We start from the raw sequence: 26121 nt of genomic DNA on the forward strand, positions 1-26121 counted from the left end.
TATTCCTGTCATTGTTGCCTCTGGCTACCGCCATGCTTCCGCAAGGGGGAAGGGGGCTTTGTGGCTCCTGAGGCTTCTGCTCTGCTGCTGGGCCTCGGCTGGGCCTTGCTGCTGGCTGGGAAACCCCTGCAGAGGATCTCTCGACCCTCTACTGCTGGGTCCTTCCAAGGCTCTGCTGCCATCTCCCACCGTGCTACCCTGGCCTCTAGGGTTCTTTTGCTGCCATGCCACCTGGGCTTCTGCTACGCAGAGGGGAAGGTGTGCAACTCCTGCATGGAGCACACTCAGCCTTCTCTTGCCCTGCACAAGCAAGTGTTACAATTTTTTTAGCTCCGCTGGCAAGCCTCCTGCTCAGAGGCATCTGGCTCCGCCCTGCTGTAGGAAGACCCCTGCATAGGGTCCTCCAAGACTTCTCCTGCATGGGGCACACTCAAGCTCCTGCCCTGCCAGGGCAAGCGTTACAGCTCTTTTAGCTCCACTGTCAAGTCTCTTGCCCGAAGGCATTCAGCTTTTGCTCTGTGGCCACTGTCTCCCCATCTTCAGCATTCGCTCTTTCTTCTGGGTCTAGGAGGCTCTTGTCACAGAGACCCCAGGTCCTTGTCCAAAGGATTGGCTCTGTTTCAGACTCTTTTTTTTTTTTTTTCCTTACAGTTTACTTTATTCTCATTCATCACAGGGCAGGACTGTCCCTGGATGTGTGTTTCACACAGGTTGTCTTTAGATCTGTTTTACTTTGGTGACCTGATGCCTTGCTGCCTTTAGCAAAATGCAGTTACTCCTGGGAATATCAATTAAGGTCCTCCATTACACTATTTAGAATGTCTTCTAAATGTTACCTTAAAAATTCAGCAGCTTATCAACAGGCAAAATGGGAAAATCTAGAGATGTGAGGTTTTGTGTTTTTATTGTGCTTTAGGTGAAAGTTTACAGTTCAAGTTAATTTCTCATACAAAAATTTATGCACATATTGTTTTGTGACATTAGTTGCAATCTCCACGATGTGACAGCACACTCTCCCTTTCTGCTCCGAGTTCCCTGTGTCCATTCAACCAGTTCCTGTCCCTTCTTGCCTTCTCATCCTGCCTCTGGGCAGGAGCTGCCCATTTGGTCCTGATGCTTCTTCTTGATGGTAGTGCAGTACCCGCATTCTCTGTGGGATTGGCTTTTTTAAGCCTAGCAGGATGGCAAAACTGACCAATCCCCTTGGTAGGCTACAGTCACCTTATTTGCGTAGTCACTGTCCACTCCCTGCAAGAGTTTTTACATACCTTATTTGTATAGTCCCAGCCAATCATTTTCTGGGAATTAAGAAACTATGGCTAGAAAGGCCATATCACAGCAATTCACTGCACTGCAGTCTACTTCTGAGATTTCTAGAATCATGGAATATGTGGAAAGAATGTAGCTTAACCCCCTCATTGAGAGAAAATACACGTCTAAAGCCACATAATGAGTGGGGTATAAAGACCAAAATAAATTTAGAAGAACGGATTGGTGATGTGGAGCTTGCCCTAATCTAGCTAAAAAAAGGAGGGGGACTAACATTTATTGAGTGACTGACTTTGGGTACATTTACTTAACTTCTTTGAGCCTTGATTTCCTCAACTGCAAAATAATAGCTGTCACTTGTATAATCTTGAAGGTCCCTGTATGGCACAAACAGTTTATGCTCAGCTAATAACCAAAAGGTTGGCAGTTCAAATCCACCCATTGGTGCCACGGAATATCTGGTGATCTACTTCCATAAGATAACAGCCATTGAAAACCCTGTGGAGTGCATTTGTACTCTGAAGCACGCGGGATCATCAAGAGTTGGGTTAGACTCAATGCCAAAGAGTATATAATATTGGCTACGTACTAGGAATTATTCTAAGCACTTCATGTGGTTACTCGTTTAATCCTTGTTACAGCCATGTGGTGTGGGAATAATAGATTCTATTATATCCACATTTTTCAGATACATAGGAAGGTTTCATAACTCAGCTGCAGTCATACACAGCTAGTGTGTTAGTTTTCAGTTGGTGCATTACAAATTATAAATTGCCACGCCTTAAAGCAACATGCATTTATTAAGTCACAGTTTTGTGGGTCAGGAGTCTGGGCACAGTTTACCTGGGTCCTCTGCTCAGGGCCTCACCAGACTATAATCAGCGGGTTAACTGGAGCCATCATCTCATTTGAGACTCAGGGTCCTCTTCCAAGCTCACCTGGTTGTTAGAATTAATTTCATTGTAGCTGTATATCTCATGGTGATTTGCTTCTCCAACGCCAGCAGGAGAGTGTCTTCCTCTTTTAAAGGGCTCAACTGATTAGAGACTGTAATACATATATAAAACCTCTTCATCTTTGCCATATAACATAACATTATTATGGGAGTAATTTCCCATCACTTTTGCCATATTCTATTGATTAAATACAAGCTTTAGCTTCTGCCCACACTCAAAGGAAAGGGATTATATAAAGCTGTGGGTACATACAAGAGGTGGGAGTCACAGGGACCATCTTGGATTTCTGCCTACCAAGCCAATACATGCTAAACTTAGTTTAAACCCAGACTGTCTGGCTACCGAGTCCGTGCTCTTAATCACTATGATATTCTTTATCCCTTTGATGAAAGTAAACCTACTTTATAACCTTATATAGAGTTCAAAGTAAGATAACACCCCAGCACACCCACGTTGGGTGCTAGTCAAATATTAATTCCATTCCTACCTCTACTTTTAGAAGTCTGCTTCAAGAAGCCAAAACCACCTGCAGTTTTATTTTTTCCGGAAGAGGTTTCCAACAGTCTCTAAAAATTCAGGTTGAAATATATAAATTATTTTTATTTGTTCATTTTCTTCTGAGGCAGAAATAACCCTGAGCTTTGGGATTTGAGACTTGGGTTCTAACGCTAGCTCTGCTTTTTCCCTTTGAAACAGATGCGGTGATTGAGAAGAATCAGTGAACACCTTCATTTGTAGACAGGAAAACATGGATCAGCCATTTACTGTGAATTCTCTGGTAGGTAGCACCAACTGATATTTTAAATATGGTTGAAAAAACCCCAAAAGAAGAACAGAAACATACCAAATGTGACATGAGTCATAATTACTTCAAGAAGTTTAGCATTTATAGTTTTTCATCCATCCGTGTGGTTACCTCCTTTGAGGAAGTGACTAATAAAGCCATCTTCACTAAAATTAAAAATAAGTATGATTTTTCCACAAAAGGATGAATTTTTAATTTGTCTGGCTAGATTCCAGGAGTTCTACAGTAGAACACTAGAGAAGAGAATTTCAGTGCTGACATTGTAGCAGATACTTAAGCATCTCTGTGCCTCAGTTTCTCTACAGATGAAAATTGGAGGCTTAGTTTGTGTGGTAATTACTGAGGAAAAAATGTATATTTAATACCTAGATTTTGCTTTGGGGTGCTTGTAGTAAATATATGCATACTTGAAACTCTTGTTGTTCTCAATTTTTCCCTTCCTGCCCAACACTGTGTACCCTTTGTCCAGCTACAGCTTAGAAGAAACTGTGTGCTGGGAAGGAGGTAACAAATGCCTTGAGATCAAATGGGCTTTTTTTTTTTTCTTTTTTTAATTGTGGTAAGAATAAATATAACAAAACATTTGCCAATTCAGCAATTTTTACATGTACGATTCAGTGACGTTGATTACCTTCAAGTTGTGCCATCTTTACCACTATCAAGCTTATTCTGTGTCCTAATTTAGTTACTGAGTGTGAATATGGCACATTATATAACTTCCATGGCCTTGTTTTGATACCTTGTGACTTAGGACAACTGGAAGCAATATTTAATGTCACCAGCCTTTTATGGAGGCTATTAAGTGGAAGCTGTCCTTACTATTTCCTTCCTCCAAACTACCCTGCCTTAGCTACTCACTGCAACCCTGAACTGACTTGACGGCACCTGACAACAACAATATATATAGCTAGATACGTACATATTTAGATTTAGATATATTTGAATGTGATCTTATATATATGTATATATATATATATATTAAAAAAAAAACAAACCAAACCCAGTGCCGTCGAGTCAATTCCGACTCATAGTGACCCTATAGGACAGAGTAGAACTGCCCCATAGAGTTTCCAAGGAGCGCCTGGCTGATTCTAACTGCTGACCCTTTGGCTACACATAACATATATACACAGAGAGATTGATGAAGACTGTATGTTGTTTCCAAGTTTATCTCTGAAATCAGTTTTAAATTTGAACCATTCAATAAAGAAAAATCTTATTTAAATCTTCAGATAAAAAGATAATCTAATTATAGTCATGTTGCTCCCTTTTCTTTCTTCCTCAGTTCTTTCACTTATTGGATAAATATTTATTATTATCTGCATTCCAGGGACTATGCTACATCCTAGGGAACAGAGATGAATAGAAAATTATTCCTTTCCTTTAAGAAGCTGGTAAGGGGTGGGAAACACTTGGAGACAGATAGTAATAATTCACTATGGGCAGTATAGAAATAGTTGTTGAGTCGCTGTTGAGTCGATTCCAACTCGTGGCAACCCCATGTAGCATTACAAATTATGTTTTGTACGTACAGGAGTCTGAGAAACTCCTTTACAGATTTGTCTAATTTCCATGGGAATTTTTCCAGTTATTTTCTGATGCCATAGAAGTATTTATCTGCAATTTTCAAGTAGGACTGCTGAGTTTTACAGGTGCATGTATAAACATGGGGTGTAGTGCTGAGGTATCTGAGACATCTCAGTTGGAAAAGACCGTATATACTCAGGCCTGAGACTCAGAGTTCACAAGCTCCAATTCCTGTCTCTGACAGAGAAATCTCCAGTAGCTTCTCTGAAATTGGAAGGTCCCTCAGAGAATTAGAAGAGAGAAACAGGGTTTGAAGAGAAAATGAGCTTTAATCTGAGACGAAGTCGCTTAGGAAGGGCCTGAGTGTTGATGCTGTTGCCAGTTACACCTCTCAGCTCTCAGAATTCTGGACCAACTGAGAAACTGAGAAAGGTATAAGACCAAACAGGCAAATAAAAAAAAAAACATTGCCATCGAGTCAATTCCAACTCATGGCAACGCTGTGTGTTACAAAGTAGAACTGCTTCATAGGGGTTTTTTTAGCTGTAATCTTTAAAGAAGCAGATGGCCAGGTAAGGATCAAAATGGAGCGTGGACTTTATTCCTGGTCATTTGGACTTGGAGAACGTGGGAGACTGATAGCTTTTCTTACCTCTCCTGCACCATGTTGAACTGGCTCGTCCACCCAGTCACAGGGGGACTAGCTGGTGACCCTCAGGGCAAGGAAGTCCCCAGGCCCTGCGAGCTTCCTTGTGGAGGAAGAAATGAAAGGAGGACTCAGCTACTTAGCTCAAGGCCAGATCAAAAGAGAAGGTGCAAGAGGTATCACCTGCTTCTGGCTTAGAGTCTTGAGAAACAAGTTTATTGCTCCCTGGTTATATATTAAGCTTTTAGGAGTAAGAGTCAAATCAGGTCTCTTGATTTGCTATAAAATTTCCATCAGAGTAGACCAGATGGCCTTGGTGTTAACTCCAAATATCTAATTCACTCTACCCTGCCCCTGAAGGCTGGCTCAGTAACATAAGGTCAGATTAAACTATGTCTAACTTGATTTCCTTTATAGCTTTCTACAGACCTTATTCAGGAGATCTGTTCACACTGTAGTCAGACTTGCAGCGTGCCTTTAACTGACAGAAGAGGACTCAGGAAGCTAAGTTAGCTCTAGGCGAACTCCATTCCACGGCCCTCCATTCTTGGACTATCAGTGGTGATTGTTGTTGTTGTTACTTTCTGTTGCTTGGATTCAGACTCACGGTGACTCCATGTGTGCTGAGTAGGACTGCTCCATAGGTTTTCAAGGTTGTGGTATTTTGGAAGCAGATCGGCAGGCCTGTCTTCCAAGGCACTTCTGAGTGAGTTCAAACTGCCAGGCTTTCGGCTGGTAGCCCAGTGCTTAACCGTTTGCGCCACCCAAAAACCAAAAAACCAAACCCACTGCCATTGAGTTGATTCCAACTCCTAGTGACCCTGTAGGACAGAGTAGAGCTGCCCCATAGGGTTCCCAAGGCTGTAAATCTTTACAGAAGCAGTCTGCCACATCTTTCTCCCACAGAGTGCCTGGTAGGTTTGAACCACCAACCTTTTGGTTAGCAGCCAAGTGCTTAACCACTGTGCCCCCAGGGCTCCCTTACACCACCCAGGGACTCCTCAAATGATGATAGTCTAAAGCAGAGGTTCTCAAGCTTCAGCATGCATAAGTACCTCCTGGAGCACTCGGTAAAACATAGATTCTTGGGCTAACCGCCGGAGCCTCTGATTCTGAAGACCTGAGTGGGGCTCTAGGAAACCTGCATTTTGAAAAAACTCCCAGGTGATGCTGATGCTGCAGGTACGTGGCACATGCTTGGAGACGCACTAGTTTAGAGCAGGGGTCGGCAAACTCTGGCCTGAGGGCCAAATTCACCTGCCGGGTTTTGTAAATAAAGTATTTTTTTTGGAACACAGTCATGCTCATTTATTTACCTAACGTTTATAACTGCTTTCACACCAGCAGACCCGAGTAGATGTGACAGAGACCATGTGTCCCACAAAGCCTAAATTATTTACTATCTGGCCCTTTACACGGAAGAAAAAAAAAAAAAAAAATTGCAGACCTCTAATTTAAAACTGACTTTTTTTTTTTTACTTAATTTTTATTGTGCTTTAAGGGAAAGTTTACAAGTCAAGTCAGTCTCTCATACAAAGATTTATACACACCTTGCCATACACTCCTGATTGCGCTCCCCCTAATGAGACAGCATACTCCTTCCCTCCACTCTCTCTCCTCGTGTCCGTTTGGGCAGCTTCTGGCCCCCTCTGCCCTCTCATCTCCACTCCAGGCAGGAGATGCCAACACAGTGTCGTGTGTCTACTTGATCCAAGAAGTCTGTTCTTCACCAGTATCATTTTCCATCCCATATTCCAGTCCAATCCCTGTCTGAAGAATTGGCCCTGGGAATGGTTCCAGTCTTGGGCTATCAGAATGTCTGGGGACCGTGACCTCAGGGGTCCTTCCAGTCCCAGTCTGACCATTAAGTCTGGTCTTTTTACGAGAGTTTAGGGTCTGCTTCCCACTGCTCTCCTGCTCACTCAGGGGTTCTCTGTTGTGTTCCCTGTCAGGGCAGTCATCGGTTGTGGCCGGACACCATCTAGTTCTTCTGGTCTTAGGTTGATGTAGTCTCTGGTTTATGTGGTCCTTTCTAGGAAACCCTGGTGGTGTAGTGGTTAAGTGCTATGGCTGCTAACCAAGAGGTCAGCAGTTCGAATCTGCCAGGTGCTCTTTGGAAACTCTATCGGGCAGTTCTACTGTGTCCTATAGGGTCACTGTGAGTTGGAATCGACTGTACGGCAGTGGGTTTTGTTTCGTTTTGTTTCACTTTTCTGTCCTTGTGTCTTTGGAGTTCTTCATTCTTCCTTGCTTCAATGGGCTGAGACCAATTGATGCATCTTAGATGGCCGCTTGCTAGCGTTTAAGACCCCAGACGCCACTCTCCAAAGTGAGATGCAGAATGTTTTCTTAATAGATTTTATTATGCCAATTGATTTAGATGTCCGCTGAACCCATGTTCCCCAAACCCCTGCCCCTGCTTCACAGGCCTTCGAAGCGTAAAACATTGACTTTTTATTAAGCGATTGAGTAATTATCCTGAATATATATGTTTTGTGCTTTCCCAAATGTGTATAGATGCTGCTTTCATTAATAAAATAAAATTTATTTATTAATGATACTGCTGACTTTTTCTTAGTAACTTTTTAAAATCATTTTCTGAATCACGGAGTAATTAAAACTATGGTCACTATTATGTGGTGATCTAAGAGTCTTTCTCTCTGTAAAAAAATAAGAGTGGGTGCCCTTATGCTTGAAAAGACTTCTCCAGGGCTTATGGGTGATCCAGTGAAGATTCAGGAAGCTCCTGGAAGCTTCTTATTAAACAAAATGTATTCAGGAAAAGAACTGAATCTTTATAGTAACTGAAGCTGAGCTAGCTCTTAGAGCCTCTTCAGGGTAGAATGACACGAGTCTTACCTGCCAGGAGTCCATTTCTTGGCCTGCTCTACATGATCCAGGCCGGAGGCATCCATGGGGATATAAGGACAATGATATTTACCTAAAATGATCTAAAACATTTGCATATCCAGGAACTGCCACATAACTGTCCTCTGAAACCTGAAAGAGCTCCTACCTCAATAAAAATGTGTGTCTGATCTGGAGATGTGTGTCTTTTTGGTGTGCAGACCGTGTCTTTGGTCTTTGACCAAAAAAACTTCGCTTTTCTCATACTATGAACTCATACAGAAAGATTTCCTTAAGTATTGGTGTCAGGTACAAAAAATACTTCTATGATTTCAGCCATCGTCTTTCCTTATAATCAGAGATTCAAATTTTGCTTTGCAGAAAAAGTTGGCTGCTATGCCTGATCACACAGATGTTTCCTTAAGTCCGGAAGAGCGAGTTCGCGCCCTCAGCAAGCTTGGTTGTAATATTACAATCAGTGAAGATATCACACCGCGCCGCTACTTTAGATCTGGAGTAGAAATGGAGAGGATGGCGTCTGTGTATTTGGAAGAAGGAAATTTGGAAAATGCGTTTGTTCTTTATAATAAATTTATAACGTAAGTTTTGGGATGTTCTGAAATGAGAAAATTGGAATAATATTTACATGATATCTTGATGGGGCTATTTGCCTGCCATGAACTTTTTGACGTTCAGACCAATTTTGCCATCTCCAAATGCATTTAATGTCAGATTTTTAAATTACCAAGTAATGTGCTCAAAGGCGTCCTCATATACCATCTGCCAGGTGTAGGGACTGAATAAAGTCAGGGATGGGATGATGCTTAGGGCGATCAGATCCACTCTTAGTAGGCTAGCACAGTAATCACAGTGCTTCTTTCTACCACACTCTTCACAAACAGGGCTTTGAACTGGTTCATTCTGGTTCAAGCTCCTGGTGAGAATTTGCATTTCTAACAAGTTCCCAGGGGATGCTAATACCGCTGGTTGGGGGTCAATTCTCAGAAGCGTTAGCGGTTCTCAAAATTTATTATAGGTAAGAATCACCTGAGGATTTTGTTAAAATGTAGATTCTGATTCAGTATATCTGGGGTGGAATTGCAAATTCTCAGCAGGGGTTCGAACTGGAGTGAACCTGTTCAGAGCCCTGTAATTGCAAATCCCATTTCTTGTTTTATGCCTTTCTCCCCTTACAGGGATGTAAGCTTTGTGAGAGCAGCAGCCAGATTGCAGCTCTGTTTACAGGACCTGGAACATGCAGTTAGCATTTAAAAAATTTTTATTGATGGGATGAGACTGAGGTGCAGGTTGGGAATCATAGAAAGGACATGATTTAGGGCTAGGGTATAAGAGTCAGTCTCATAAAAACAAAAAACAGTTGTCATGGTGTTGACTCTGACTCATGACAATCCAACATGGGTTGGAGTGGAACTGTGCACCGTAGGATTTTCAGTGATTGATTTTTCAAAAGCCTCTGGGCGGACTTGAACTACCACCTTTTGGTTAGCAACCAAGCACTACTCAAGGACTCCCATTTTCACATACTACTTAGTATTTTTTTTTTTAAAAAAGGCAACTTATTTGGCTGTGTGAGAATGCTCTGTGCAAAAAAGTTTTCAAAATATTGAGTGAAAAGTGGCTGCGTCAAGACAACCATGTGAAAATATACTTCCTATTAAGGCACTCCTTGGAAACCGTATGGGGCAGTTCTACTCTGACTCGACGGCAACGTTTTTTTTTTTATTAGATACATGGAGCCTGGTGGCACCGTGGTTAAGGGTTCAGCTGTTAATCAAAAGGTCAGCAGTTTGAATCTACCAGCTGCTCCTTGGAAACCCTGTGGGGCAGTTCTGTTCTGTCTTATGGGGTCTCTATGAGTCAGAATCAACTCAATGGCAATGTTTTTTTTATTATTATTATTATTAGAGAGAGATTCATTAGTAACATATCCTAGTTTAAGAGTTAACAGAAATGGGATTTGGGTTTTCCCTACCAATTTGCCAGTTTACTGGTTTGAAGGATCTTCAGTTATCAATAATGACTTAGTTATGTGCTGATTAGTGTCACTAGCCTCAGTTGGGGACTTATAAACTGAGAACACTTGAGAAGTTGAAAAGAATATTTTCAAAACTGCGTTCCGTGATTCTACCAAGGGTGAAATTAAAAGCAGTTGACATGGCATCCAAACTGGGCTCTGTATTTCATTCACGGTAATTAACTTCTTGGAAATTTAGAGAATGGTTGGTAACATTCATCCTATCTGGAAAAATCCTTTAAGTCTAGAAAGTTAAGCAATATGAACTTGGAGGTTATCAATCACCATTGAATGTGATGCTGAATGAATGTGTGATTTGTAAACAATGGAACTTCAGGTAATTATGAGGTATCGCATATTGATAAAAAATAGCATTCATAGCCCTTAATAACCTATCAAGGAAGGACTGTTTATTCATTTAACAAATATTTCTTGAACACTTAATATGAACTGAGCACTTCTGTGGAATGGGGATACATGAATGAAAAACAAGACAGGCTTCCCTTTATCTAGAAATGATGAATCTGGTTTGCTGTAAAGACTTCCCATCACTCCTGCTGCCCCTTGTTTCTCAACAAGACAATGAAAAATAATTAACACTCCAGCATTGGCAATCAGCATCTTCTGATCCACTAGGGATTCTGGATGTCATTTCTCTTAGTTATGAATTTCAGTTCATGGTTTTTGTTATACACAAAGGAGGCACTGCTGATTCATCAGTGGTCCTTCGAGTCTTTTTTTCAGTGGTGAGAAGGGATTACATTGATCCTTCCAAACTCTTAGTTTTTACACAATCCTCTGTAGCCAGCAGCACACATATATAGGATGGGACTCTGAGAAAGGCCAACAGGACTTGGTCTATTTAGGAATATCCCTGACCTTAACCCCAGTTAACATCAGTTCTCAAATTGCTGAAATTAGCTACCCTATAATGCCAAAATAAGGCCTCTAGGTGGCACAACTGGTTTGCGCACAACTACTAACCTAAAGGTTGGCAGTTTGAACCCACCCAGTGATGCAGCAAAATAAAGTCCTGGCGATCTGATTCCATAAAGATTATAGTCAAGAAAACTCTATGGAGCAGTTCTAGTCTGTAACACACGGGGTCTCCATGAGCCAGCATAGACTCAATGACAACAGGTTTGTTTTTTTTAAATGCCAAAACACTGCTTCTGCTGATCCTTCATAAAAGGCTGGTGGGAACGATATAAGTTACATAGTAAGTTATTAACCAGTATCTTTTTTGAAAGGATGCTTATTCTTATACTCCAAAAAAAAAAAAAAAAAGAAATCCAAATGTGTTGCCATCGAGTCGATTCCAACTCATAGCAACCCTGTAGCATAGAGTAGAACTGCCCCATAGAGTTTCCAAGGAGCACCTGGTGGGTTCGAACTGCTGACCTTTTGGTTGGCAGCTGTAGCACATAATCACTACGCCACCAGTATTTCAGAAACCATTATTGAGCTTTTTTGTCATATGATGCTAATGATGTGTTTTTGTCTTTCTATAGCTTGTTTGTAGAAAAGCTTCCCAGCCATCGAGATTACCAGCAATGTGCAGTACCGGAAAAGCAGGATATTATGAAGGTATTGTGGGGTTGATTCTCCCCTGTGGGATCAGATGCTCCACAGCATCCATTATCGATTCACTCCCTCTTCCTTTCCTCCTGTATCTCATCCTCTTGAGAGTTTAAGCACAGAAATTCATCCCATTAGCAACAATGTTTTGATTTCTTCTTAGCCTTTAATCGTCATTACTAAACCACTATGGGGTGTCAAATCAAAACTGGAAAAAAGGAAAAGAAAAAGGTCACAAATCTGCTCATTTGCCTTATGGTGTGAAGAAGAAATTATTTTACAATCCTCCCCAGAGATTGAGAAGAAGAATGGTTTTATATTTCCCTGCACTCGTTTTAAATAGTTATTTTGGCTGGTTTTGATTATTCCATACAGCCTTGAACTCAGCAACTATTTGAAAATTGGTGTTGATTATTAAGGGAGCATGAAGTTCTAGTTGTTTTCCTCTTATAGTACTGGTCTAACAGATAATAAAGTGTTTGGGGGTGGGGGTGGCCTGGAATATTCTCAAGGAAAACAAACATTGTCGAAGGGTATTTGTGTATCATCAACGTTTGTAACATATATAATTTCAAATGTCTTTAGAATAAAAATATAAACATTCTAAATAAGCATTTTTAAAACGTTTTCCTCTTGTTTATCTTGAATAACTTGGATTGATCTTGTATGGAGAAAGGTAAAACAGTGTATACAGAGCTAAGCACAGCGTGAAATTTTAAATAGCTCGTGAAAGATATTTGACTGTATAATGAAATGAACGCCCTCCTACCTTAGGTAAGCCTGAGGCAGCCTGTTGCTAGAACTCAGATTTTATCAGTTGTCTGTATTATTTGATTGCTACACACACTCATCTGAAGTGTCCTTCATTACCATGCTTTTACATAGCATTTCCCCTAAATTTTTATGTTCATTCAGCTTCAGAGAGTTTCTGCTTGGAACTTAAAGGTCGCGGGCTGCCAAGTTGATCTCTTTTACTCAAATTTACGGTTATTCTTATTTATGGGAAAAAATCTTCAAAAGTCTGTGCATTTCCCTTGTCGTATGCTTGTTGAATAAATGGATGCTACTAATAAATAAATAAATAAATGGCAAAGGACTAAGAGAACCAAAATTTTAGTGGAAGTGCTCTGGTAGAGCCAGGAAGGCCTGGATTCTAGTCTTAACAGGTCCTCTAGATAGTTGTATGACCCTGGACAAGTCTTTTAATCTCTCTAGGTCTTTGTTTCCTCATCTCTAAAAACAAGTACTCCAGCTGGTTTTTAGAGCCTGGCTAGTCTAGGACTCCCTACCCACCATGTTCTCTAATGTCCCTTCTGGCTCTATTGCTATATAATTTACATACTGTGGAATGTCCAATTATAACCTACTATCTAAAAATGGGGTACCTGACCAAACAAGATGCTTATTCAACCAGTGGAGCCAATAAAGGTTTACAAAGGGAATTTTTTTTTTTTCCTTCCCTGCCGAAAAGTTACATTTTGGAGCGCTAGAAAAGAGGTTTACTTTTCTACCATCATCTTTGGCTAATTGTGACTTGATTTCTAATACACATACCAGCTGTTTTTCGTTCTCAGCTGATGACCTGAAAGCATATACTGAAAACCTCCACTAATCAATGTGTATATATATTTTTAAAAGAAACTGAAGGAGATTGCATTCCCAAGGACAGATGAATTGAAAAAGGACCTTTTAAAGAAATATAACGTAGAATACCAAGAATATTTGCAAAGCAAAGTAAGTTCAATTGGTACATTTATTTCATGACTGTTTCCTGTGCAAACATTTTTTGAATTTCATTTTCCTATGATGAGATTTCCAAATGTCATATGCATTTAAAATTAAAAATTAAAGATGCAGTGATGTAAAACCAATAAAAAATTCATGTCGATGTCCAGGTTAAGCACTTGCACCAAAGATGGGGTCTTTTTATTTTCCTGCGACATCTGATGAAGTGGTGTATGAGAAAATAGATTCCTACAGTGATTTAAATAGAGCTTTTTCTACAACTCTTGCCAAAGTAACCTTGAGCCAAATGGCTACTCTTTGTCAGATGAACAGAGGCTGTAGGGGGTAAGGAGAACAGTATATGGTTTCTGACGTATCTAACTCCATGTAGGCTTTGAAACTGAGAATTAGAGTCTTAAATTCAGTTAATTGGGCTGGAAGAATAGTTGACCATATTGGTGAAATGTAATCATATAGCCAAGAGGCGATACTTCTGGATTGTTTTTAAATAAACAGTGAAAATGATAATGATGTCTACGAGACAGAAAGGCATGGAAGAAGAAGTTGTTCGCTCTGTGGGATACTCAAGTTCAAAATCTGAATCCTTCAGAATTTTTATAGTCTTATTTAAAGGTTTTATTTATTTAGGTTTGCTGCTTGCTTTGGAGGTTGTGACCTTTACTGACTATCATTTTAGTTCATTAGCTCTGAAAATGGTCACAGAGCTGTTCTGCTTTCTATGGGCATGGCCAGGAGACTGGTTTGAGTGAAGTGTTTTAGCCAAGTGGTAGAAGGAATGTTGAAATCCGAAAGTTTCCCTCAAGTGTGGATATTGACAATTTGATTCAGAATACGAGAGGTAAAGATGATCCTGGAGGCAAAGCAAAGCAACAGTAATGGGGAAAACAGCCCATGTCCACGTGTTTCTCGCGTGCTCAGCAGTGTGTACAAACATGCCCTTCACAGTCGCCCTGGGAGGAACAGCGTCATTCACTAGTCCCCATTCTGCGCCTGGATGGGCTGCCTCTGGCGATAGCAGTTACTTCATAGTTCACCGTGGTATCCTGAGTGTATGACCCGTAGAAATCTCTTGTGGGGTAAGAGTGGCGTCATTACACCTCACAGAGATGAACAGAGATGCCTGGAAACCCTTGCTCCCGCCAGCCCTGGCATCATCTGGGAGCTTGTTGGAGGTGCAGAAACTCAGGCCCCACCCCAGAACTGCCTAATCAGAATCTGCATTTTAACAAGAAAGATCGCTAGGGTTATGCCTGTGTGGGCTGCTATAAACGGTCTCCTCCACTCCATTCCCATCTGACAGGAGCTCAAAATTTAGTTTCCATCACAATCTTTTGGGGACCTTATTAAAAATGTTTATTCTTTGACCTTAATCCCTGGATTTTTTGTTAGGACTGGGGAGTTTGGGAATCTGCATTTTTAACGAAAATCCCTATTGGTTCTGATAGAGAAGGTTGGGCCACATTTTGAGAATTATTTCTTAATGATTCTATGCAGATATCCCCTCTTCCGCATAAAGTTCGAACAGTATGAGTCCTAGAGGCAAATGCAAAGGGTTCGAGGGCAGCTTTCTGTGGTAATGGAAATGTTCTATTAGGCACTGTCCAGTGTGGCAGCTGCTAGCCACATATGGCTATTGGGTACTTAGAATGTGACTAGTGTGACTAAGGAATGGAATTTCTAACTTTATTTAGTTTCAATTAATTTAAATTAAATAGCCACATATGGCTAGAGGCTGTTATGTTGGCAAGTACAGCCTAGGGTGATATAACTATTGCTGAGATATTTTGTTCTATAGGGCCTGGCTAGTTAGGCTGAGCAGACAACCCTGACCTTGATTTTCCAATATTTAGAAGTGTGGTGGAATGGAGGGAGCTTGATTGTCATGGCTGTCTCTGGTAAAATATGAGTGGGCTTGGAACTGCTGTCCTGACCAGATTAAGGGGCTTTTGTGATGATGGTGTCTGTTTTCCTCACTGTTTCATGAGTATCCCTGTGGGTATATCATAATGTCTGGCTGTGTCTGTCTACTAGAAGGTGTGAAAGTGTCTAATTCCAACTTGATGTTTTTGCCTTGGAAACTAACCTTTTATTCTGGCAACCACCTTTTTTAGAACAAATACAAAGCAGAAATTCTTAAAAAACTGGAGCATCAGAGGTTGATAGAGGCGGAAAGGAAGCGGATTGCTCAGATGCGCCAGCAGCAACTAGAATGCCAGCAGTTTCTGTTTTTCGAAGATCAACTGAAGAAGCAAGAATTAGCCCGAGGTCAGATTCGCCGTCAGGAAACCCCAGCGCTGTCTGAGCAGATTGATGGGAGTGCTTTGTCCTGCTTTTCCACACACCAGAACAACCCCTTGCTGAATGTATTTGTGGAGGAACCTAATAAAAGTGATGCAACCAGTTACGCCAGCCACTCTCCTCCCGTAAACAGGGCCTTAAAGCCAGCTGCTACTCTAAGTGCTGTTCAGAGTAAGTGATCAAATGCTCCACTACAACATATTGAGGCTCTTCTAATGGCGCCATATTTCTGTAGCATCTGGGAAGGTTCTCATTTCATTATTAATCATAGCAGGACCTCTATATGATGGGATGTGGATGAGTACCTCTCAGTACTGTCTAGCTTTTACTTTAACCAGTAACCAGTTGCCGTTGAGCGGATCCTGACTCATGGCGACCCTGTGAGTGTCAGAATAGAGCTGAGCTTCATAGGAATTTCAATGGCTGATTTTTTGGGAGTAGATGGCCAGGATTTTCTTCCAAGGCACCTCTGTATGGACTCGAATCTCCAGCCTTTTGGTAGCTGAGCATATTAACCATTTGCACCTCTTAGGGACCCAGGTTTTTATTTCATGTAGTCCCCATATTATGAATGAATTCCATTCCTAAATCTGTCTTTAAGTCGAATTTGTATGTAAGTCGGAACAGTTAGGTGTGGTTTGTATCTATCAGTTAGTCAAATGTTCGTCTTAGCATATAGTATACAGTGTACCTTTTTATGCATAAAAACACTTCCAGATACACTAAAACATCTTTAACATAATAATACAGTAATAGTAATAATAATGTTTTGATGTGCATCACAAAGTAGCACCTGTTTTTATTATGAACCATTGTATGTACCTTGAATTTTTAATGTAATAGGCTTGACGGGGTTTGCTTTGTAACTATGGGTTGTATGTAAGTCAGATGTTCTTAACTGGGGGACTGCCTGTATATGTAACGTTAAAATTTAGGAAACATGATTTGCCCCTGGATAGAGCAGAGAGTCTCTAATAACAGGACTGTTATTTCATCATCGTGCAGAGCTTTAAAAAGAGAAGAAATCGAAGCATTTTTTTCTCCCATATATTTTAACCAAGAATCACGCCATAGCTTAAAGGCAAACACATATATTGGAGAGAAAAGAAGATGTTGAGAAAATCATTTGTCTAGATCTTTGTTCAGCAATAAAATGTATGTGCATGGTATGCTTAGCATTATCTCTGACCCAGGAGGATCCCATGTGCATAAGTAGCTAACCTCCAAATGGACTGTGTGTTCCTGCCAACAATTAGTGCTGCTTGGTAGTGCTAGATCAGTGCTGGCAAGTTTCCACAATCAAATGGTGAATTCTTCCCAGCAGATACTGTCAGGATGGGTGTTCCCATTTGTTTTAAAAGAGTTATAATAGGCAGGTATTTTATAAGTTATTCTATTGCTATTTATTTCTGAAAACTTTATGATTGTACCTACCGATATGATTGTACCTACCGATCACCAACTTTCGTAAAGACCTAAGTAACATACAGTAAATACAATGAAGAATACTTAGCCTGTGTCTTCTGTGACATGAGCTGTATCTATGCAACATACGCATTTAAAGTACATTTGTTTATGCAAGAAGAAAATACACACACATATGTATAGTTGGTTCAGGCCATAAAGATAGAAGGGTGTTTGTACCTGTCCACCTTGTTTATAAAGTAACTTATATACAATGGTAATTTTATCTTCCTTCCAGTCAATGTTTACCATTAAAAGTTTTAAGATAAAACATGGAAGGTGGGGCACATGATAATTTTAGTTTTGAAATATATTTTAATAGCAATTGCTTGCCGTAGACAAATTTGAAAGGTGGGATATAAGATTGATGCTTTAGCTTTTTCTTTTCCTGTTTCTTAAATTTAGCGGTTGAAGGACTGAGGTGCGTAGTCTTACCGAGAGATCTTTGCCACAAATTTCTGCTGCTGGCAGAGTCTAATACAGTAAGAGGAATAGAAACCTGTGGAATACTCTGTGGAAAACTGGTATGGTCTTTGTTTCATGTTTCTCTGGACAGGATACTTTTAACAATGCTGGCTTTCGTGTGATAAGCATAGCAGAATAAAAGAATGTTAAGAGTTGTAGATCTTATCAAATTACATTTACATAGCTTAATTTCATAAAACTGCCATTATTGATGGGAGTAATTTTCTAGAAAATGATTATAAAATTTCAGGGATACTATAAATGTCTGTTTGAAGCAATTAATCAAAGCATATGTCTTTGATTAGAAAAATAGTATATTACCAGTTTTCAAATTTCCAGATCCACCTAGTTTGTGAAATCATTTTTCCATTGCGATTATGGGAGATCCTAGTGAGACCCCTCAGTATTAGAAGAAAAGAAAGTTATAAGTCTTGAAGTGAAACTAAATGCAATTAAAAACAAAACCAAAACCATCAGCCTCCACGATCCTTAGAAATGTTATTTACCTGCTATCTCCCCCTCCAAATAAACCTGGTGGTGTTTTGTCTAATTGTTCCATTGTAGGTGTATTATCTCAAGACCTTATATGTTAACCACATTTTCATGAACCAGCCTGGGATGCTAATTCCAATTTATGATATATTTCTATTGAGAAAATATATTTCAAATTCCAAACAACTGACTCTCAAAGAATCCATTTGCAAGTTTGGGACACTGTTTTTGAATTGTGTTGGAGAAGGGGGGTGATGATGCAGTTGGTGGGGGCGCTCTCTAGTCTTGTAGCAAAACACAGCATTTCCTGTTCAGGTGTTTTCAGTCAGATGCTTGTTATTCTTTTAGACACATAATGAATTTACTATTACCCACGTAATAGTGCCAAAGCAGTCTGCGGGACCAGACTACTGCGACATGGAGTGTGTAGAAGAACTATTCAGTGTTCAGGATCAGCACGACCTCCTCACTCTGGGATGGATCCATGTATGTTTGACCTTTTCGTTTTCAGTTTATTTAAGTAATTTATTTTTGTGTGTGATGTGCCGTTTTCGTCCATGAGGAAATTTAGCTTAATTTAATTAGTCTCTTATTCTTTAATTTTCTCAAATGTAATAAATGTCATCATATTAAAACATTTTTATCAATATTGGGCCGTGTCTAAGCCTATCAGATCTGAATTTAGAGAGGGGCATATATGCTTTTTTGACCACCTCCCCCTCTGCCAAAAAAAAGAAAGAAACATTTGGAAATTAAGGGGCTTGTTTTGATTAGCTAGCCCAGTTATTTTAGATTTGTAATCAACTCAACTAGACAGTTATTAATGTTCCCTTTTCCTTTGCTTTGGGTCTAAATTAGATTATTTTAAGAAAATTCCTAAAAATATTTTTTAAATAGGTGGTTGTATATATCAAATAGGGACTATACAATCTATCCTGCCTCCTGCATAGGCCAAGGGTATGTGCTTTACTCTGTAAATAGCTACACAGTAGGGCCATTAAGACTGGGCTAAAGACATGGGGTTCCAACATCCACTAGGCCATCACAGGAACAGAAAAGTTCTTATGAATTAAATTGACATGAGTTCAAATCTCAGCTCTGCTAAAAATTCAGTATAAGAACTTTGGCAATTTTTTTTCTTTTTTATTGTGCTTTAGGTGAAAGTTTAAAGGTCAAGTTAATTTCTCATACAAAAATTTATACACATATTGTTATGTGACACTAGTTGCAATCCCTATAATGTGACAGCACACTCCCTTTCCACCCTGGGTTTCCCATGTTCATCCAACGTGCTCTTGTCCCTTTTTGCCTTCTTATCCTGCCCCTGGACAGGAGCTGCCCATTTAGTCTCATGTGTCTGCTTGAACTAAGACACTCACTCTTCACAAGTGTTATTTTCTGTTTTATACCCCAGTCTAATCTTTGTATGAACAGTATGCTTAGGGAATGGTTTTAGTTCTGAGTTAGCAGAGAGTTCGGGGGTCATGCCTTTGAGGGTTTCTCTAGTCTCAGTTAGACCATTAAGTCTGGTCTTTTTACATGAATTTGAGTTCTGTGCCACACTTTTCTCCTGCTCCATCAGGGACTCTCTGTTGTGTTCCTTGTCAGGGCGGTTATTGGTTGTAGCCGGGTACCATCTAGTTCTTCTGGTTTCAGGCTGATGGAGTCTCTGGTTTATGTGGCCCTTTTGTCTCTTGGGCTCCAATTTTCCTGTGTTTTTGGTGTTGTTCATTCTCTGTTGCTCCAGGTGGGTTGGGACCAATTGATGCATCTTAGATGGCCACTCGAAAGCTTTTAAGACCCCAGATGCCACTCACCAAACTGGGGTGCAGAACATTTTCTTAATAAACTTTGTTATGCCAGTTGACCTAGATGTCCCCCAAAACTTTGGCAAATTTTTAAATAAACCTGAGCATAAGCTTTATCATCCATAAAATGGAGATCCTAATAAACTAACTTCGTATGCTGGTGAGAATTAAGTGAAATAACATGAGTGGATTTCTTAAGCAGATTTTTCTAGGGACTTAGAGAATTGTGTCTGTTGTTAGTGATGATGATATTCTACTTTTTCTAACCATGGCTTAATCCATCTGGGGGACATTTTTCCATTTCGTCTTGAACATCTGGGCCTGGGATAGGGACAAGTCATCCCTACCACATGGAGTGCTTTTTAAGAAGAATTCCAGGGCCCGTGCTGGGGACTCTGAGATCCCCTGAAGAGTAATACGTGATCATCACACAGACACACATAACACACAGTCACCAAGCATTTGGTGTTATATAATTTAGGAGTGTAGAAGAGACTTTAGTCCCAGCTCCACCTGTAAATTACTAGTGCCCTTAGTCATGACTACAAACCTCCTTGTCTCCAGATTCCCTCATTGACCAAGTGGGACTAGTGGATGCCTTCCCTCCCTCCCAGGATTTGTGTGGGTGGTAAATAAGATACCAGGTGTGAAAGCCCTTTGAAAATTATAAACTGCTTCTCAAATGCAACAGATGATTTATAACTGAATAGTTTGCAGAACTTTCCATATGTCTATTTATTTGCTAATACGCCTGTTTGCTTAGAAATAGCTCAACTTTAAAGGTATTATTTAGTTTAACATGATTTTTTATAACAAGAATGCATTTTAAAGTAAAATAAACTGTAACATAAATTGAGCATGAGTGTCAATTTAATTACAAATTCATATTGAAAAGTCTATGTTAGTTTATCTTACAAAAACATTTTCCCAAATTAGAACTGAAAGTTCTTCCTTTATGACCATCTGTGTGGTATAAAGTATGCTATAATGAAATTAAGTTATTCAGATAATGAATTTGGCATAATTCTAGAATTCCAGGATCTTGCTTTTGGTATAATTTATTTTTCACCGTATCAAATTGTTGTGGTTCAATGAAAATACTAAAATATTACATTTCTAAACCTCGATGGTTGTAAAGACCTTTCGTGATGATATTTATTGAGCATGATAATAACAACAAATTCCAGAGCTAACTTTTTCCAGATATAAATTAGTCATAGAAAAAAGGGCTTGGAATCACACAGACTTGGGTTTGAATTTAGACTTCTTGACTTAACTAGCTATATAGCTTTCAGCAAGTTACTTACTTTCCTGCTTAGCTCAGTTTCCTCAACTCTAGAATGGGGGGTAATAACCGTACTGAACTCGCCGAGTTTTTGTGAGAATGAAATAATTCGTGGAAAGTACCTGGCTCACGATTCGGTTGCAGTAAATGGCATTTGCTGCTCTTGTTATCATCATCATCTCGTTTTTATTTCCATAGAATGAGAGACTGGGAGCTCCATTTCCCGTGGGAGAGCTATCCTCATTGGAGTAGAAATGATTGCTCCTGGCAGAAATGAAGGGCTTAGAATGTCATGAGGTTTGCATTCATTCTAGAATGAATGTGCCTTGTTTATTTGAGTGGTCAGGTTGCTCGCTGCCTCCACAGCACTGTAGTCCCATTGAATACTTTGTACTGCCTCACCAAGACATGGAAGGTTCTGTGTGCAAAGATATTTTCACTGAACCAGACAACAGGCAATGAGGCCCCCCACTTCATGCCCTTGCTCAAAAATCTGTGTTTTAAAAATCAGGATAATTTGCACTCCTCATTTGAGCTAAGTCTTTATATAATTCAAGAGTTCTGTTTCCTTGCAGAACACGTATCTTTCTATAAGTAGAACTCAGTTGATTTTATCTTCATTTTATTAAGTATAAAAGTTTTAAAATTTTGCATTTTTTTTTTTAACAGACCGTAGTTGTGTACAAAGGCATTTAACTCTCTCTGTAGAAAACCCCAGGAGCCCTGGTGGTGAAGTGGTTAAGAGCTCAGGCTGCTAACCAAAAGGTCTGCAGTTCGAATCCAGCAGCCGCTCCTTGGAAACCCTGTGGGGCAGCTCTACTCTCTCCTACAGGGTCTCTATGAGTCGGAATCGACTTGACAGCACACAACAACAATAACATGGGAAACCCTAAATGAGATGGATTGACACGATAGCCACACCAGTGGACTCAAATATACCAGCCATCGTGCAAATGGCAGAAAATGGGGCAGCATTTTATTCTGTTACGTGTAAGATCATCATGAGTCAGAGCTGACTCCATGGCGACTAACAACAACAGCACGGCCTATGCCCTTAGCTAATAATGACAACTTTAAAATGACAACTGTAAAATGACACCACCAGCAGTGAAACGACAGTAATAACAGCTAACAATTTAGACTCCTTTCTATGAAGTTCTAGGTACTGTTCTAAGACTTTTATGTGGCTCATCCCCATTTATCTTCATAAAGGTCCCGTGAAGAAAACGGTCATTAGTATATTAATTAATTAATAGTCTTATCTTTATGATCTCTGTTTTACAAATGATGAAACAGGCACGAGGAGGTTAAGTAGCCTTCACAGTGTCAGACAGCTAGCGAGTGATGGAGCCGGGGTTCATGCCCAGAGGTTGTGTCTCCAGGACCTTTGTTTCATGACTAAAATGGTCACAGTCCTTTTTCAAGCTACATCAGGGTCTAATATGGATTTTAAATCATTATGTATACATACATTTCTCATATTTATCTATGAATCGCGGATTTGTCTTTCATAAATACAAGTTTGTATATGACCCCAAACCTTGAAGATACTTTTTATTCATTATCTCACCTTCTTCCTCATTATCTGAGTATTTAGTCGCTTATGCAAGATGGGTCCCAAACACCTTCAACATTCCACTCATTTAGGTGGAATGGTGATTCACAAAAGGATTCACAAGGACGTGTGGCACGTTTTGTGGAAACTTTCTTTTCATATCCATGGTTCTGGGCATAAGTATCTCTGTTCCAGGGTTTCATGTCACAGCTCTGCTGCTGACCAGCAGGGTGACCATGGACAAGTTACTTAAACTCGCTGAGCCTCAGGATCTTTGTGTAAAATTGAGATAATTCCATACATGTCTCACAGGTCAGTTGGGTTGATGACCTGAGGATCTATTTAAAGTCTCTGGCAAATGAATTTCCAGCACTTTCTTTCCCAACAAGGAAGTACATGTCTCTTAAAACTCCCAGGAGCCTCTTCTCAAAGTCATAGTTATTCCAAAGAAGCAAATAATAGGAATGCAGGAAGGGGTGGATTATGTTAGCAAAACATTTTTAATGTTTCTTGTTTGATAAATGATGGTTAAAAAAAGCAAATACATTTTTTTGTTTGTTTCATAAAATGGTCTGTGGCTTTGGCTAAAACTCAGCTACCCTAATATGATTGTCCTCTTTTCTTTCCACAGACACATCCCACCCAAACTGCATTCTTATCCAGCGTTGATCTTCACACACACTGTTCCTATCAGCTCATGTTGCCAGAGGCTATTGCCATTGTTTGTTCACCAAAGCATAAGGAGTAAGTGTAACTATTGAAGGGAGCCCAGGGAAAGCTTTGTCTGGGGCTGCTGATTTCAAGTGTGCCACATACCAGATTGTGGCACTTGGATGGGCAGGCAACTCAATGCCCTTGGGAAAAGAGGTTGGTACCAGCGGGCCCCATGTACCTGCAGCTCTGCAGTCTTTTGTTTTACAAGGTCCTTTCAGTGGTAGAATTACTGGTTCTCTTTCTCCAGTTAGCATGACCTTGATGTGGATAAAATTTAGGAGGGAAGTTATTCCAGGTTGCCTTTTGAGATCTTCATTCTACTGTATTATTTCCCATTGTAAGAAGTTTTCCAGCCTCAGCTTAATTACCTCCAAAACCTGTTTTAATTTTGAGAAACAGTGATTGTTGTAGATTATTATTAGGGTGGTGAGCATAAGAGTCAAACTTAGACTGGAATTCCTGGCTCCATTTACAAGTGGTATGTTCTTCAGCAGAACACCTCGCTGCTGTCAGCCTCAGCTCCTTCAGCCCTAATACCTGTCCATACCTGTGAGGATGAAATCAGATGATAGTCTGTGTAACAAAAAAACCAGACCAGTTGTTATCAAATTGATTCCAACTCATGTCAGTCCCATGTGTTGCAAAGTAGACTGCGCTCCGTAGGGTTTTTTAAGGCTGTGACTTTTTGGAAACAGTTCACCAGGATTTTCTTCCATGATGCCTCTTGGTGGGTTTGAGCCACCAACCTTCTATTAATAGTCTAGCGCTTAACTTTCTGCACCAACTAGGAATGCCCTATAGGGTCGCTATGAGTCAGAATCGACTGGAAGGCATTGGGTTTAGGGACATCCTAGTCTATATGAAGTTCTTTGCATAGTGCCTGGCGGCATAAAAAAAAACAATAAATGTTTGCTGTTGTTATAAACAGTGTTTAGCATCATACTTGGAAAATATCTGCCACCTGTGATTTCCTCCCTCAGGGCTTGTCCTTTTCTCTGTAGGCTCACACAATAGCTGTGCTACTGCTTCCCGTTTTCAGTCCTGCAGGTGCCTGGAGATAGCACTGCCCTCCCCTGGGGTTCTCTCCTTTGGCCAGTCATCACACATACAAAAATAAGCAAAAGCAAACCTGTTGCCCTTGAGCTGATTCTGACTCATAGCAACCCTATAGGCCAGAGTAGAACTGCCCCAGAGGGTTTCCAAGGCTGTGATATTTATGGAAGCAGACTGCTATGTCAGTTCTCCCACAGAGTGACTGGCAGGTTCTAACCGCTGACCTTCCAGTTAACAGCCGAGCACTTAACCACTGCACCACCAGGACTCCTTGGCTAGTTATCACAAGAGGGGTTAAATAAACACCATGAAATTCCTACTTTGTGGTGTCTTTCTCCACGCTTTTGAGGAATATGTACATTTCTGTCATTCAAATAAAGCATGCAGAAAACATAAATGACTGCTAATGTTTCTGCCTCTTTTTTGTCCTGGGGTTTAGCACTGGCATCTTCAGGCTCACCAATGCTGGCATGCTTGAAGTTTCGGCTTGTAAAAAGAAGGGATTTCATCCACACACCAAGGACCCCAGGCTGTTCAGTGTGAGTAGACAACATCGGCTATTTTCTGCAGATATTTATTTTTCAAACTTTTTTTTTTAAAGGAGGGAAATACAGTAAGTCCCCGGGCTACAAACATCCGACTTACTACTTACCTGACAACTTATATTTGCCCTTGAATGTTATGTAAGTTTGCCCTTGCTTTGAAACTGTAGAATCAACCCCTACTCGCAACACGTTCCCCATCACAGTCACCTTCATTTTCTGCACTCGCAGCTGTTAAATCCCTGAAAAGACTTCGAGCCTTTTCTTGCACTAAACAATGAATCGATTCTGACTTGTAGTGACCCCAAAGGGTTTCCAAGGCTATACATCTCTACGGAAGCAGACTGCCACATCTTTCTCCTGCCAAGCCACTGGTGGTTTTGAACCACCAACCTTTCAATTAGTAGCCGAGCACCTTAGCCACTGCGCCACCAGGGCTTCTATTTCTCTCCCTAAAGTAAGGCTAAATAAGAACTGTATGCACTGTTCTGATATACCTACAGATTTGATGGGAAGACACACCTAGGAGGGGCTTTCCTTTGTAAGCCTGTAGTAGCGCTAAAACACTGTATTGCTTAGTCTGGAATTTTCCTATCTCTGAAAATTAATAAATCTTTATGCTTTCTCAAGCTATGATTTCTTACTTTATTTTTTTATTTACAAGGAAATTCAAGTATTTCTGTAGCAGAGTTGATTACACATAAAGCTACCTTTCCATTTGTATATCTGTGTGACATCTGAAGTTTTCAACAGTCTAAATATACCAATAATTATTAAAGAAAATCATATAAAATGGCTTATAAATCATTTCTGCATGATGTGACCAAATTAGTTTTTTCAGAACAATTCAGTGAAAACTGATCATACTTCCTAGCTTTGTATAGCTCAACAGAAACGTTATTTGACTGTATCTTTAAAAAAAAAAACAAAAAAAACTTCTTGGCAGTTTTGTGGCTACAACATCAAAGAAACATTAATATGAAGTTAGAATTCATTTACAATGAGAATCACTTTGCAACCTCTATAAATACTTTGT

At 40.1% G+C, this 26121-nt stretch overlaps 1 protein-coding gene across 2 annotated transcripts in view; it reads left to right on the forward strand.

The window, feature by feature from the left end:
- The window catches only part of STAMBPL1 (STAM binding protein like 1), a 46926-nt gene that overhangs the window by 18036 nt on the left and 2769 nt on the right, over positions 1 to 26121 (forward strand). Inside the window, exons 2-10 of one of the 2 annotated variants that reach the window (XM_049855349.1) lie at positions 2922 to 3003; positions 8432 to 8649; positions 11597 to 11672; positions 13302 to 13397; positions 15521 to 15878; positions 17577 to 17695; positions 18477 to 18614; positions 23408 to 23520; positions 24983 to 25082. In XM_049855349.1, coding sequence (XP_049711306.1) covers positions 2974 to 3003; positions 8432 to 8649; positions 11597 to 11672; positions 13302 to 13397; positions 15521 to 15878; positions 17577 to 17695; positions 18477 to 18614; positions 23408 to 23520; positions 24983 to 25082 — 1248 coding nt within the window. In that variant the 5' untranslated portion in view covers positions 2922 to 2973. Of the gene's footprint in view, positions 1 to 2921; positions 3004 to 8431; positions 8650 to 11596; positions 11673 to 13301; positions 13398 to 15520; positions 15879 to 17576; positions 17696 to 18476; positions 18615 to 23407; positions 23521 to 24982; positions 26003 to 26121 lie in introns of those variants that run through there. The other variant, XM_049855348.1, reaches the window with a different exon arrangement.

The sequence above is a fragment of the Elephas maximus genome, chromosome 16 (genome assembly GCF_024166365.1).
Source record: "Elephas maximus indicus isolate mEleMax1 chromosome 16, mEleMax1 primary haplotype, whole genome shotgun sequence".
NCBI classification, from domain to species: domain Eukaryota; kingdom Metazoa; phylum Chordata; class Mammalia; order Proboscidea; family Elephantidae; genus Elephas; species Elephas maximus.